This window comes from Carassius carassius, chromosome 3, assembly GCF_963082965.1.
Source record: "Carassius carassius chromosome 3, fCarCar2.1, whole genome shotgun sequence".
NCBI lineage: Eukaryota > Metazoa > Chordata > Actinopteri > Cypriniformes > Cyprinidae > Carassius > Carassius carassius.
In genome coordinates, this window is record NC_081757.1 from 11,630,450 (window position 1) to 11,647,261 (window position 16,812).

Genomic DNA, 16,812 nt, shown 5'->3' on the forward strand with positions numbered 1-16,812 from the left:
GTCTTAGTTGGATGCCCTTGTTTGTTTCGGAAGGGACATCTATCTGTTCACACTTGGAGCACCAAAAGCATGCATGAATACTAATAGCAAGATGATTGCAAGCTTTAAAGAGAGCTGAGTATGAGGCCTCAGTAAAAGTATTTTTATTACATTTCTAAGTAACGTGAAATAATGATTTCTTCATTTTCTGCACATTTATCCACAGTCTCAGAGAAGAAGAGTGAAGCAGATTTCTGAAAAGCATCACGCTTACCATCAGCCGGAAGGGAGAGACATTTACAGGTACATATGGTATGGTGAATTTTGATCATTTTTAATCATGCCATCAAAATCTGTTGGCTCTTGTCACTAAGGTCAGCATGCAAATGAACATTCAGTTGATTCTTAAATTTAACCTCACATTTAAACTTGGGAATGCTGCCTGTTTGTGTATCAACAACCTTCCATCTAAAGAATCATGTTTTTTATAAAACCCTCATCATACATCGACTTTTATTTTGATCTTGGCTTCACAGTGTTCCCCAGTATGATTTAGTACACTTCTCCTTTAACAGTTTCTTGGAAGAATCAATAGTTTGTCTCTAATGCTTGTCAAGCCATATTGACAGTATAATGGTAAATGCTCCTCCTAATCATTTAAAGTTGGCATGAAATAGATAATTCTGATCATAATTTCTTGCTTATTGTGAAGTATATCCAAGTAAAAGGGCTTTTCGAACAAGAACAAAATGCAGGGCTGGACTTTTGTCTATTGGGAATTGATTGGATCGTTGTTGTTTTCTAAGTGCAATCATTTTATATGAGTAACAGGTTGCTGGAGGAGAAGGATTGAAACTCATCTGGCTGTTGGACAACCTTATTGCTCATTATAACATTTTAATTGTATATTTTGACTACATGATGAGGGCTGCTGCATAAATTTCTGGCCACTAAATTATCAACATAATCAAAATTCGACATGCAACTCGGTTTGAGTTGAGCTGTTTTTTCCACCACTATAAGCTCCATATGTTCCTATATCAGACTAAATGAGCTAAAAAAAAATTGTAAAACATATTTTATCTACATTTTCAATAACTTTTATTTAACAATTTTTTTTTTAAACAGATTATTGTTTAATGACTCAGGCTTTACAGGGTTAAGATGTTTTAGGAACAGAAGGTTTTGTTATATACATTATATGCAGTGCCAGTTGCCTTCAGCCTGAAGTCTTAAAAAAGAAAATTACAGCTGAGAGAAAACAGACAATGTTTCATTTGAACATGAGTTAAGTGTCTAGTTCTGAGCAATCCGAAAGGACATTTTGAATGGAGGCTGCCAGGATTCCACTATCAGCAAATTCAGACATTCCCACACTGAACAAATAACTCATGCTGAGTAAAATGTGGCTTTTTACTACATTCAGCCGCTCTGAGAATGTACAAGAAGAACAAGGGTAAATTTAATCTCTAGATTTGTATGCCATAAAATGTCCTTTTCCCATTGTTAACACTTGTTTTGTCTAGCAGTGCTTTCCCTTTCCTTCCTTTGTAAGTGCAAAAATGTGAAGGAGCCTGAACCGCAGTATACTAAACTTTCTCAGAACAGAGGATCAGTGTGAAGTGTGTTAACACTGTTCTGCATTAGTTCATTCATGTTATTGTTGGTATTTAGAGCAGATGGTTCAAGAGTAAAGTATTTGTGCGAGAAGGTTTCCTGCTGGTTTTTTTTCTTTTCTTTTTTTTTTATCAATACTTCTCCCTCCAGGATTGATCTGTTTTTTGTTTCTGGCTCCATGAGTCTGTCAAACCTTATCTCAACAGGGTGTTAACAGACATTCAGTATAGCTAATGGTGAGGATTTTCATCATGTTCATGCTTTTTGTTGCTGAAAGCTTGTATTTTTGAGGTTACGTGTCCAAAAGGGTGTCTGGCAATCTCAAAGTTTATTTAAATGCAAACATTTGCCAATAAAAACCTGAAATTCCATTCATTGTTTTCAGGGAACCAGACACCCACCCAATCTCACGTACATGTTTGTATCATTCTCAGCATGTCCTTAAAGTACGAGATGTCTTTTGGGAGTTGTCTTGCTCTCAGATTGTGAGCGGTATCCTCTAAAGACAGAGAAGAACAGCACAGTTCAGTGTCTATCAGTTAGCAGCCAGTTGCCCTCCAACGCTAACTGCCTAACTTTCCTTTTAGAATAATTAGAAATGTGAACATTATGCTAACACATAGAGAATGTTAATGATCATGTACTCTCCTTTTTGCTGGTTTTCAGGATTGTTATTCTCTCCGTTTGTCATAGTGAGGATTTTTGGACAAACTGGAAAGATTAATGTACCTAAATTACAAGAAAATGTAGTCCCCTTTTTCAAATTTACTTTGTAATTACTTTATTGGCTGTTGTTTTTGTCACTTATTAACTCTAGTCTAATGTAGAATTTTAGTGGACAACCACCATTAAGAGTCTAATTTAATTTGTTTTTGTACTAATATTTGTTCATTTAGTAATATATATTTATTGATGAACTGATATTAACTTCTCTAATGACCCTTTTGCGTGTATTTTATATTTCATAATTCCCATGTTTTATAATTCCTATTAGTTAGACGATACTCTGGCATTTATTGATTATTTCCAGATGAAATATTTTTTGTTTAGGTGTTCGATATGCTTTGTCCTGACATATCCACCACTTACAGCATAATGCTGTGGACTTCTGCTAAAAGGACTGACCAATACACAGATCTCTGAAGTATTTTAGGGTCAGTGTTTGCACTCTCTTAAAAAATTCAGTTTTGTCTGTCTGACCTTACATCTGAGTCAAAACACATCATTTGAAGGTCATAGCATTTTGTGAGGCTCAGAATAACAGCTCCTGAATACCAATGGGAACATGGTGGATGAAACCTCTCATACATCAAATGTATGAAGGATTATGAAGACATTTAATCATCAAAACTTTTAAAGTTTGCATAGTTAAAGTCAGCATTAAGTGTAAATTCACTGCAACTGTTTTCCGAATGCATTTTATTATGAAAGACTCATTCCACCCAATATTTATTTTCTGATAACTTTTAATCAATGTTATAACTATATCTTTTGGTGAAATGACAGGTGACTTATCCCGGACTTCTAGAATCATTCAGTCTGCATTAATCCTACCTCTTTCTTAAAATTGACTGCAAACTCGCATTCAGATCTGCCTCTTGCAGCTGATGGAGAGAACCAAGTTTGTCAAAACATACAACGGATGTATGTCAAAATATGACAGAAAAACTGTCACTACTTCTGTTACATGTCAACTTGAAGTACATAAAAGATGATTAACAGTCCAAATACAGGTGATTGATAGTGATCGAAGGGATTGAAGAATCACTGTTTCTACTGTGTACTTTGCATGAACCTTGAGAAATGATGAGCTTCATCTCAAAAGAAAAGGCGGTGAGAATATTGGTGCAGCAACTAATCAACAGATCAATTCTTAGCCTAAATGCATTGATTGGCTCTAGCACTGCTGTATGCTTCTCTCTTGGGTAGATTGAGGTGCTGACATAATTAGATACACAGGCATCTCTCTTCAGAAACATCATCCTCAGATACAGCATGCTCTCGAATGCAGAGACTGTGAATGATTGAAGGCATCGGACTGCGATGGGAAAGCCATAAATAATAGCAGTGTTTTTACTTGTGCATGTTCTGAAATTAACTACTTATATTACAGTAATGCATTTAGCATGTTTTAGTCTTGTATCCTTCAAAACATGCTATTACATGAAAAGTAACCCCTCTTTTTTTATTCTAAATTATTTCCTTTAAGTGATGCCCTTTAGCTTTGAGAAACAAGAGTAGCATTCATTGACTGCCTCGTTGTGCACCAGAGCGCGGTTCATTAATACAGAGCTTATGATGTTTGTTCTGATGCCACATGAGATGGTAACTCAGATACAGCCGTTTCCCAAGGGCTTCAGTAACTGTCTAAAGAGAAGAGGCAAGTCCTATAAATTCACTTTATGTGTCTGGTTAGCATTCGGCTCACCTCGCACAGCAACCATTGACTTCTGCTCTTTAATATGGATCGTTCCTCCACCCTCCTCCACAACATTTTTTGTCGTTCCTATCAGTTGAGACCCATAAGAGGAAAATAACATATTTTTGTATGTAGTTAATATCATGCTATAAAAGGTAAAAGGGGTTTAGGGGCTTGGATAAGAAGACCGGGAGGAATAAGAAAAAGCTCCCCAGGGGTAAAATACAATCTTTAGGTTCAGTCTCAGTTCAGGAATGTATGCCAAAAATATCAACTTGGTTGAAAAGGACTAGAAAGAGAGAGGTCCGTACATCTAACCATAGATCCTGTTTTGACAATGTATTACAAAGATTGTGACTTTTAAGATGGTTTATTAATGTTAGAGTCTGATCGATATGTTGCAAAGTGTGTGTTGTGTTTTTTCAGTATTGTCAGGAAACATTGTTGAAGGGAATTGTCTAATTGAACCTTTGAAATCAGGCTTTAACTTTGACTCATCTCTCTCTTTGTGTTATTACATGCAAAATAGAGACTTTTCAGTGCTGAAGTGTTTTAAGTTCAATATATTCCACTGAAATAAGCCCCATGCTGATACAGTTATGAGAAAAGTTAAAAACATGCTGTCTGGTTTATTGTCTTTTACAATGCAATATACATAGATGGCTTATTTTTCTTTTGGTTACTGTCATAGCAAACATTAGTCTAATAGTAGTGCATGTCTGTCAAACATCTTCTTAGCAAATGCTGAAGTGTTTAAAATGTTTATTAAACTTTAGAAATGAATGTAAAAAAATAAATCCAAAACATAAATGATATTTGTTTGTAATGTAAATAAATGAGATCTTTATAACAGAATAGCAGACTTCTTACATAAAATGAATTATCAGTTGTCACTCCCAAATGATAGGCAGCGAGATGATCTAAGCTTGTTTTAGTTTAGCTTTTTTTTTTGTGGAGTAAAACACTGTAATGCAATACAATTACATGTACAACTTCATTTCTTTGTTGCTACAGAATTACACTAAATTTTAGAAATATACTAAGAGGGTTTTTACTTGATTAAGTATACATTTTTAATCAGATGACAGAAAGCTTGTAGGAGTTTGTGTCAATCAGGTTTTTCAGCAAAGTTTATAATTCAGAGGCCTCAGAAATTTGTGTGTCAAAATATGATGTAGTAGGCTTTGTGGTTAAAGAAATATTTACTGAAAATGAAAAAAATCTGTCAGCATTCACCCTGTAAAGACAAATTATGATTGTATGCATCTGACAAAAAACACTGAGACACTTTTCAAAACATCTTCAAATAAAGGTTTAGAGCGACATGAAAGTGAATAAATATTTTGAGATATTTTGTAACCATATTTGTTTGTTCTCGCTGAAGCTGCCAGTAAACATACTTTTTCATTGCATCTTAATTCAGGCAGTAGTTTGTTGGTTGTATGGTATTCCTATATTTATTTAACTTCAGAGCTTCAGATTGATTTGCTGCCAAAATGGACATTGCAGTTCGTGACAGGGAATCGGAGGGAAATGTCAGAGGCAGTCGTTTAGTCTGACACCTATCCTCCATTTTTAAGAGGTAAATGTGACAGACCTCTAACAAAAGACAGCAAGACTTCAGCAGAGGCAGTCAGTAGGTGTGACATCCTTTACCAAAATAGAGTGCAGTTTTAACTCAAGTGCTGTTTTGGTACATGGTAATTATTCAATCAGAAACATGTTGCCTAATGATATTATTTATTAAGCAATTTGTACTTCACAACCAGAAGAAACCAACCAGATGGAAAGATTTTACACCAGTGCTGGAACTCATGGGTCAGCTGAAACAAACATGTACATGGCTTGAAGAGCAATGTTCTCACGTCGCACTCAAATAGCTTATAACAAGTGTTTACACACAATGTGAGAAGTGGATGAAGAAGATCCTCCTGACTGCCTCTCTCTGAGCTGTACCACCCAGTTGGAGGCTGTCTCGTGATGGATGAGTGCATTGTGAATTCAGTGTTTTGCCAGAGCTGTGTGAAAACACTTCATGTGTATGCTAGGCTTCCTCCAGGCAGCTGTGACAGGTTGATTTATTCTGTAAGAGGCAGAGGCAGTGTGTGTGATTGGTCGTGTTCTGTAGCTGGATGCAGAAATCATAGCTCAATCCTGCCCCGCTATCTCCTCGGTCATTGACTCTCATCTACTGCTCTAAGAGTGCAGTGTTTTTCCCTTCTACAGTTCAAAAGGTCCCATCGGTTTTAAAAACACAGTTTTTTTGGGAATGATTTTTGAGTTCAGTGAGCAACAAATCCAAGATTGTGTAATCTGATAAGCAAATATTTGAGTTTTAACTGAACAGAAGCCAAATGGCTATTTATTTGACAAACTGTAGATTTACTGGATCAAGAAGCGGTTTAGTTCTGTAGTGATCCTGATTTTATTTGCGCAATATATAAAGGTCAGTCTGTTTTTAAAGATAATGTTTGCTTATTTATGAAAAGAAACATCAAATATTCTACTGAACAAAGATTTACTACAATAACATTTGGCTGTGATTATTTATCTTTAATTACTAGTAACATATTTATTTTAAACTGGATTTATCCATAAAATTACTTTTATTGTGTTTACATGCTCTAATTATTGGCAATCTGATTTAATTTTATCACATTTAATTTCAAACTGAAAGTTCTACCCTCAACATTGCCATCAGATTTACATATTTCTTTACGTTTACATTAGCATTACATCTATTTCAATGTTCAGCACATGTGCATTGCATCAGTTGCCACAATCAGAAACAGAGAAAGACGCCACAAGACACAAGAGCTACAGCGAGCATAACTGGCTTAATGCTTTGATGAAAAAAAAAAAATTAAAAAAGCTTTTTCAGCTAATTTTCAGTCTCTGCCACTGACCAGATCATAAAACATAAAACCTAATTAAACATACACATAAATGTTTGTAAGCTGTAAACATCACTGCACTGTGCATGTGTGCTAGCATCTTTGAATCAGATTTCATTTTTCAATTTTTATTTGACTGAGCCAACAATGAACAATGCGATTTTAAACTGATTGGTTCCATGTAAACATACTTTTGAATGAATCGTGAAACGGTTCTGGGGTGTGTTTCCCAAACAGCGACATAACTTTCTGCTTAACTGCCATAGTTGGAGAGACTAACTTCCTCACAATTGTTTCCCAAAAATGCAGGAACTTTGTAGCATATCCATAATTTGAATCACAGTTCGAGAGCTGTATTTTCAACCACACAAATTTGCAAATGCTCTTTGCGAATGTTCATTGGGACTTCAGTATGTATTCAGAAAGCACCAAATTGTTGAACTATGCTGGTAACATTAGAACTTGCAAACATAGTTGGCTAACTATACTTTTGGGAAAAGCACCCTTGAATGATTCACAGTTCTTATGATGACAAAAATTACAAATCAGTGTTGAGAGAGAATGAATCCAAGGTGCTACTTTGCATATGTCAAACTTATCTGTCCATGCTCATCCGAGGTTGAGTATAATTTAAAAAGCTTAAAAAGGAAAACTTGGCCCTTAACTTGCGTATTATTTAAGGTTGTTTTGTGAATCTTTTTAATCACTTCATAAAAATAATTTGGGTAACACTTTAGAATACTGTTTCTTACTTACTACTTAACTGATAAGGAATTATTGAAGAACTAACAGGTGATTATTCATTAACACTTAACTCACTACTGTTAACTACTAAGAAAGATGTGTTAACTAATCAGTATTTAATATAATTTTATGATTGTGTTAAATAACAGTTAGCTAATCAGTAACTAATATATTCTGTGATACCTCCTGAAGAACTACTATTAATTATTTACTAGTTAAGGTTCAAGAAAAATAACTATGAAGTAACTACTAATGAACAGTTATACACAAATAATCACTATAATAATCAGGCTATGTCCGACAATTCAAGTACTTGAGTAAAAGTACAGATACCCCAATAAAATATTACGCCAGTAAAAATAAAAAGTAGGCCTATTCATTTTCAAAATTACTTGAGTAAAAGGACAAGTACAAAGTTCAAACTTTGTTACAGCCAACTTATTAGCTTATAATGGAAATGAAATATGGATTTTGTTTGCTTCTAAATGTTTAACTTTTGATTATGAAATGTTTGTTAAATTAGTTAAAATGTGGGCAGTATACATGTTAAAATGGAATAAAATATGCTGTATTAAGAAATGTTCTTAACTGAAATAAACAGATTTTAGTCAAAATGATGTAGTTTATTATTATTTACTAATAGGTTCACTTTAGAATTCTGTTTCAGGTTCTAAGTAAGTCCTGCAAAATTATCTGATAAATCTTTATTAATTACTAATGGGTTCCCTATGTTTTCACTTTAGAATACTGTTTCAGGTTCTAAGTAATTCCTACAGAATTATCTGATAATTCTTTATTAATTACTAATGGGTTCTCAAAATTTTCACTTTAGAATAAGCCTAATGTTTCAGGTTCAAATGAAGTCCTGCAGAATTATTTGTTCATTAATTATTAATTACTAATGGGTTCCCTATGTTTTCACTTTAGAATACTGTTTCAGATTCTAAGTAATTCTTCAAGAATTATCTGATAATTCTTTATTAATTACTAATGGGTTCCCAATATTTTCACTTTAGAATAGGCCTTATGTTTCAGGTTCAAAATAAGTCCTGCAGAATTATTTGATAATTAATTATTAATTACTAATGGGTTCCCTATGTTTTCACTTTAGAATACTGTTTCAGATTCTAAGTAATTCTTGAGGAATTATCTAATAATTCTTTATTAATTACTAATGGGTTCCCAATATTTTCACTTTAGAATAGGCCTAATGTTTCAGGCTTAAAATAAGTCCCGCAGAATTATCTTATAATTCTTTATTAATTACAAATTGGATACCTGTATTATCACTTTTCCTCAGGCTTTGCCTTACATAAAGAAATTGAATTAATGATAATGTATATAAAATATAAAGACTAAGGTAAGTTATCGCAAGGTACTGGAGTCATGGTGGGGTTCCTAGTGGAAGCTGATTTCTTACAAAACACACTCACAAAACAATTCACTACATAGGCAAAACCTGTATAAAATGTATTGCATTTATTAATATTGCATATATTTCACACTACTACTTCTATTGCTAATAACATTTATATGAAAGGGTCACAATTCAATGTAATTGTGTAAAACTGTTCATTAGTAGTTACTTCATAGTTATTTTTCTTGAACCCTATCTAATAGATAATTAATAGTAGTTCTTCAGGAGGTATGACAGAATACATTAGTTATTGATTAGCTAACTGTTACTTAACATAATCATAAAATTATATTACATACTGATTAATTAACATATCTTCCTTAGTAGTTAACAGTAGTGAGTTAAGTGTTAATGAATAATCACCTGTTAGTTCTTCAATAATTCCTTATTAGTTATGTAGTAAGTAAGAAACAGTATTCTAAAGTGTTACCATAATTTGTTCACAAATCAGACACAGTGGCTTGTGGTATGTACTTTGGAGCTCGTTGGAAACCCTGGTGTGCAAAGATGTGTTTAAATAGAATAACCCCATGGAATGATACCGAAACGACTGGTGCCAATGCTGACTAGATTTTTAATTATTGTTGTAAATTAGTATTTGACTATTTTGCATGCAGTCTGGAGCCTTTCAGATGATGTTTAAGGAAAGCGGCACTGTTGATAAAAGTAAATGAATTAAATAGAGTACAAAGATACAAACAGAAACTTTACACGGTCCATTAATTTATGTAATGCAACTTTTATCCATTTGTTGGAGTGTCTGGATTTTTGTGATGATGTTTAAAGACTTCAGTAAAAAAAAGACAGCTGTGGCTCTGTGATAATGGCCTCGAGACTTGTGGGCTGAGCCTTCAAACCTTCTGAGGCTGGTGGTCTTAATCTAAGAAGACTGATATGGCCAACCACCCACATACAAATAAAATTGCTCACCCACCTGTGAGTTAACCGAGTTTAGCAGGGCTCCCAAGGTCCCTTCCATTCCGCCACTTATAACACCTGACTGACTCCCAGTGTTGCACAGGAAATTGCTTTGGAAAAACCAGGCTGGGGGGGATTATTGAATTATGCCAGAACCGTTCCGTGAGAAGAGAGGTGGAATTATCTACCGTCAGCTCCCGTGAAATCGGCCAGCTGTTCGGAGCTATTTTTACAGGGACCACAGCTGCAGAAGGCTAGCTGAGACCCTGGTTGGTCATAGCGAACCAGCAAATATGAGAGGCCGTCTGTTATTATACGCACTGCTGCTTCACCTGATCCCAAGGGCCGGTTTTTGAGGCAGAAGCAAAGTCAAAGGTACCTGTGGGAGGTGAGCTCTGGACCCAATGCACTAATGAAGAACTGTGCCATCATTAACCTAAATTCCCCTAATGGCCTGTAATTATAGAGAGTGCATTGTCAGCAAGGGACATTTAAGCTTTTCATGGAGGGAGCACTTACCATCAACCTTATTACTCTAAAAAGAAAAAGCGGGAAAAAGCATCAAACAGGTATTCTTTATCATCACAAGGCTGAAAAGCAGGAGTTCTGAGTATAAATGCAGGACAGACTAAAAATGATCATTAACTTTGGGCAACCAGAATCTAATTCGACTACTCATTATGTTGTATTAGCACCTTCTAATACTGTTTTTGTACACTGTGCACCATGTACTGTCTCGTAGCAGAGGAAAGGGAAATTTGCATCATTAAAGAAGCACAGGTGATGGAACATCGTTTGAAAACACCTGGAGCATATAAACAGAAAAGAGCTTGAGTGTTTAGATGAATTTCAGAGAAATACTGGGACACGCAGCTTGCGGTCTGGAGTGATGAAAGGACATGTTTATTTAGCCGGCAGAGGATCGCTCCTGGTGTGAAGATGAGCAAATGTGCTCCAGCTGTCCTGATGGTGTTTTTTAGCCAAGCTGCCTGCTTTCAGTACTCCTCCTCCATATTTCCTTTCACAGACAACTCATCGTGTACGTCGAGTCAGCATGTAACATGCATGAGCAGTCGGTGTGAAATGTTTTTATAGAGAAAATGCTGTGAACTCTGTTTTACGTACATTTTTGTGTTACATTTCCAGGCATATGATTACAGGAGCTGCCAGTCATTCTTTGAAATACATAATGCGGCATTATTCATCTGGAGCGCCTGAGCACAATATGTCTGTCAATGTGTGTTTTGTCAATGCCAGTGTATTATTTAAGTGACAAATTCACAAAATGATCTCACTCAATGAGCTTAAAAATACAAAAGCCCACCAGCCACTGACAACGCTGACTCATGGACTTCTCTTTAAATGGAGGATGTGACGTTCGCATCTCCTGTGGAGTAACGCCTCTCTTTGTTTCTTACGATGCTTCCTCAGGGGCAAGGAGAAGCTTCAACAAGAGGCACAAGGATGGAGGGGGACTGTCTTAGTTGCATCAAGTACCTCATGTTCATCTTCAACTTCTTTATTTTTGTAAGTTCTTTCTTTCTTTTGAATGGCACGAGAGAATTATACACTCTTAAAAATGAAGCTTCCTAATGGGGGATTTGCAGTGATGTCACTTTGAACAAATGTTAACATTACAGTATCACAAAAAAAAAAACGCTCTGATCTTGAGCCAGTGTGCTTTCATTTTGCTCATGAACCACAATGCACTTCCTTTGTTCCTCAAAGTTGTTTTTTAGCACCCTTATGAATTTCCCTCTACCACACTAATGCTGTGGGAAAATATGCTGTTCCATAGAAAAACTGACCATCAGTGACATTGATAAGCTAAATATGGCTATTTCATAAATCACATTTTGTGTTTATATTGTACTGGGATCTATAATAAGCCATTTTCTACTCCTTTAGCTTGGAGGTTCATTCCTTCTAGGGGTGGGAATCTGGGTGCTGGTGGATCCGACAGGTTTCCGGGAGATTGTGGCAGCCAACCCTCTCCTGTTCACTGGAGTCTATGCAATTTTGATCATGGGCGGGATGCTGTTCCTACTGGGATTTCTGGGCTGCTGCGGAGCCATACGAGAAAATAAATGTCTTCTACTGTTTGTATGGAATTTTCTTTTATTACTAGATACATAATTCATATTACAGTATATCTCTATATTGGATATTTATTGTAAATGCTCATTTACCTCTTTTGTACATTTGAGATGACTTTTGCTGTCTTATAATGGTCACTTAAAATACATACAGTACATACCGGTATATATACTTTACATACTGGTATATTAATATATATATATATTAAACTACGACACTACTCTTTAACAAATATTACAATAAAATGTACTTATAATTAATATATTAGTTATACATTATAATGTTGTAGCATTTAAAAAATATATTTTATTTATATTTATTTAGACATAAATATATATTCTAATATCAGCCATAACATAAAAAAATTGGCTTATCAGCATCAGAATTATATTAATATCGCACATCCCTATTTAGCATAAAAAAGGCAATGTGTGTAATACCTAATAATGCTTATTTGTTGCATATTTAGGCATCTGAAGTTCTTCACATCTGATTCAGAACTGATTCAATCACATCTGATATAAATTATCAATTTATTTAAACAGAATAATAAACATTTTAAAATAGGCTATAACATGAAAATAATAATTGGCTTATTAGTATCAGCCAGAATTATATTAAAGGGTAACTCCACCCCAAAATGAAAATGTTGTCATTAATCATTTACCCCCATGTCGTTCCAAACCCGTAAAGGCTCCGTTCGTCTTCGGAACACAATTTAAGATATTTTGTATGAAAACCTGGAGGCTTGAGACTGTCCCATAGGACTTGTTTACACTGCCAGTTAAATGTGACCCAATTCCAATTTTTTGCTCATATGTGACACAGATCGGATCTGTTCTATGACAGTGTAAACAGTAAAAAAAAGCGCATGCATATTTCGAGATTGGTTTCAGGCCTCATTCATATATGGAAACAAATCGGATATAAATCAGATATGTGCCAGTTCGACTGTCATGTAAACAGGGAGATCAGATTATCTGAGGCATTGCGTTCTATACGTCATTAAAACTGCAACAATTTGGTACTTCTCCGCAGTTTAATGATGTCGTATGTGACCTGTGCAGACAAAATGAGTGTAAATTTGCACTGGCGGTTTTGAGCCAAAGGCAAAAAAAGGTAAAAATGCTCCAAGTAGTAATTAAACATCTACAATTATCTTTATTTGTACATTTTCTGAGAGGATTAACGTTACAGTAGGTACGTTTTCTCCGCTCGCGCTGACTGTCATCTGAAGTTAGTGCATATAACAGCACTTCTGATGGCGCGCGATCCCAATAAATACATGTATAGAATTACAGTATTTTAGAATTCATGCAAACATCATCTGCTCTGTCTTAAGTGAATGCTTAGGGAACTGTTTGGGGAAACCATCTGATGTGTAACATTATATTAGATCCGTGCATTACATTATAGGACGTCTGTATCGTTATCATAATTTTAATCTTACAACAAAAGAAAAGAGGGAATCACTCGCTGCACTTCGCTGAACTGCTTTTGTAGTTTTAATAATCAGTTTATTTGAAAAGAACACACTTAAGTTATTTTTACATTTGATTATTTTTTTCGTACATGAATGCTTTACTTAAGATATAAAATGATGAAGGTAATGCATTATTTGTTTCTTTCTAGGCTATTTGTTCTGTTTTTTTGTTGTTGCATATGTTCTTATTTCTAATAGCAAAGATAAAATAAAAAAAAACTGTATTGTGACTATAAATATAGCAATTAATTTTAAGAAAAGATGGAGGACTTCACACATTGACTTAAAATGGGTGCGACTTTTTGTCCGATTCCAACAAATCATAAATAATTTTTAAGATCTTTTAATGGAAATTTTTTTTTTTTTTTGCTCATTGTGACTCGTTTTGTCAGCACAGTATTTTCATGAGGAAGCACATGTGGAGGCTGTAAATGACAACAACGCATGCGCGATGTTTCAGGTGGTATAGCAAATGTTAACACATGAATTGGATATGGGTTACAATTGAAAGAACGTGTAAACGAACAGCCAAAAAAATTGGATATAGGCAACAAATCAGAATTGGGGATCAAGACATGCAGTGTAAACGAGGCCATAGGCTGCCAAGTAAATAACAGTGTCAAGGTTCATAAAAGGTATGAAAAGTCGTCATCAGAATACTCCATCTGCCATCAGATGTGCAATCTGGGTTATATGAAGCGACGAGAACACTTTTTGTAAGCGAAAACAACAAAAATAACGACTTTATTCAATAATTAATCCGTGCCACAAGGATGCGCTGTTTTCTTTCGAATCAAAGCTAAAAACATGTAGAAACAGCGCATCCTTGTGGCACGGATGACACAGAAGAGCACACACAGCACGGTGATATGGAGTGACACAGAGAAGATGGTTGACAAAGGAATTATTGAATAAAGTCGTTATTTTTGTTTTCTTTGCTCGCAAAAAGTGTTCCCGTCGCTTCATGTAACCCAGATTACATGTCTGATGGCAGATGGACTATTCTGACGACGATTTTTCATACCTTTTATGGACCTTGACACTGTTATTAACTTGGCAGTCTATGGGACAGTCTCAAGCCTCCAGGTTTTCATCCAAAATATCTTAAATTGTGTTCCGAAGACAAACATAGCTTTTACGGGGTTTGGAACGACATGGGGGTAAGTGATTAATGACAACATTTTCATTTTAGGGTGGAGTATCCCTTTAATATTGTGAATTCCTGTTCACATCTGATTTAGATGCAAATATCCAGTTTTTCTCCCACAGTTCTTCATGCTCATACTCATCATATTCCTGGCAGAGTTGGCAGTGGCCATTCTGGCATTCATTTTCCGGGAGCATGTGAGTATTATTATAGCTGGATATTATCAAGCCACCAGTAATATACCTCTGCTCTCGTTACTAATGTCTATCTGTGGATCAACAGCTCACCAGAGATTACTTCACCAAGGAGCTGAAAACACATTACCAAGGCACCAACAGCACTGATGTCTTCACCTCCACATGGAACGCCATTATGACTACAGTACGATAACATGCTGTACAAAATATAACACAATGATGGCATTAAAGTCGTTTAACTGGGTATTGGTGTCTTCCTAGTTTGATTGCTGTGGGGTGAACAGTGCTGAAGACTTTGATGATCAGAGCCTCTTCAGACGGCTGAACCCCAGCAGACTAGTGCCAGAGGTCTGTTGCCAGAGGAACGATCTAATGATAAGCAAAGAGGAGTGTCTCAAGGGAATTATGCCAATTCGTAACAAGGTCAGCAATGAGTTTAGTACAAATTAGTAAATGAATGGGAATGAATATGCAGCGAGAAATGCATCAAGAAATTATGTAGAAAAAAGAATGAAAAGCAAAATCAAAAGGAAGTAAATATGTTATTTTTGAGAAAGTACAAAGCGGTAATATGACCCTGTCTATGTAATAGCTCTTCAAATGAATGATTTGAGTTTCTTACTCATATACTCTTCTGTTAGTATATATACATTAATTCTAAGCAATCTGGAATTACATTATATCAGTAGCTAGCTTCTAATGAATTCGAAATTCAATATCCACTGAAACAACATTTTGTTATCTCATATTAAAACATGTACTTCTTTGAAACAGGGCTGTTATTCAGCAGTGGTGGACTATTTTGAGACGTACATCTACATGGCTGGAGCCCTCGCTATTGTGGTGCTGACTATTGAAGTAAGGTTTTGATTTTGCTTTTTAATAATAAAGTATGATGTGATGGGTTTACACTTGGAATGTGATGACTATTTGTTTTGCAAGAACTATGGCTTGTGATTGCCACCTAGTGGAGAGAGTAGAAGTGACTTTGCCATGAAACGGGCTTCTCACAATTCTATTCAAATGAATGTAGAATACAGACGTTTTTTTTAACAGTTATTTTCATTGAACTCTTTGCTAAACTATATTTGTTTTTCTTTCTCTCCCGTCAGCTTTTTGCCATGGTGTTTGCTATGTGTTTGTTTAGGGGAATTCAGTAATATGAACATGCAGTAAATTAAGGACATTTCGAGGAGGAAGAACATGGCCTGGTATGGAAGAAATTTTCAAATAAGAAAAAGAAGAAAACACTTATATATTTGCCATCTCTATGTTGTTATGTTGGAATATCTGAGAATTGCCAAAAATGTATTGTACTTCACAGCTGGGACTTTGAAGTACTTGTGAAATCATTCATAAATTAAGGGTGGCATCTATGGCAGTCCTTAAAGGTTAATGGAGGACACCTTGCACTGATATTTGGTTGAATATTTATAGATGACAAAAAGACTGATTTGTACCAAGATGTTTACCTCTTATATAAGTAGATTGTTCACCACTGCTCCAGAGCCATGCTTAAAAAACTACACTGTGTGAATGGGAGTGTATGTCTGTGAAACAGAGAAGATTGGTTTGTGTGTGTGTGTGCTTGTTTCTGTATAAAACCAAGAGGCTAGCAGCTTCTATAAAGTAATGTTTTGTGAGTTGCAACCATGAATATTTTATGTGATTTTAGCAAAACTGTGCTGTATTTGTGATGTATCTGTTGTACACGACATTGAATGATATAAAAAATAAAAATAAACAATCTGCAGTGCTTATTTGCATTGTGTTTCCCATCACCGTTTGACTATGGCTATTCCAATAGCAAAAACATAAATTTTTTAGCACATACTAAATACTACATAAACCAATTATGGCTTTAATAAATGTGTCAGTACACTGAACTATGTGGATTTAT

At 35.2% G+C, this 16,812-nt stretch overlaps 1 protein-coding gene across 2 annotated transcripts; it reads left to right on the forward strand.

The window, feature by feature from the left end:
• The first annotated feature begins 205 nt into the window (after positions 1-205).
• LOC132119357 (tetraspanin-18-like) lies at positions 206-16,672 on the forward strand. 2 transcript variants are annotated; one of them, XM_059529230.1, is made up of 8 exons: positions 206-291; positions 11,420-11,515; positions 11,897-12,091; positions 14,838-14,912; positions 14,998-15,096; positions 15,174-15,335; positions 15,687-15,770; positions 16,025-16,672. In XM_059529230.1, exons 1-8 carry the CDS (start codon positions 289-291, stop codon positions 16,070-16,072), a joined length of 762 nt encoding a protein of 253 aa, XP_059385213.1. In that variant the 5' UTR covers positions 206-288; the 3' UTR covers positions 16,073-16,672. The 2 variants fall into 2 exon arrangements, with proteins under 2 accessions (XP_059385213.1, XP_059385222.1); XM_059529239.1 differs by having other exon boundaries at positions 206-282.
• Positions 16,673-16,812: the final 140 nt, after the last annotated feature.

Excerpts from the sequence above, each read along its gene's own strand:
- LOC132119357 (XM_059529230.1), top strand. Across the intron at positions 12,092-14,837 it reads ATAAATGTCTTCTACTGTTT|TTCTTCATGCTCATACTCAT; the intron begins GTATGGAATTTT and ends TTTCTCCCACAG. Across the intron at positions 15,336-15,686 it reads TTATGCCAATTCGTAACAAG|GGCTGTTATTCAGCAGTGGT; the intron begins GTCAGCAATGAG and ends TCTTTGAAACAG.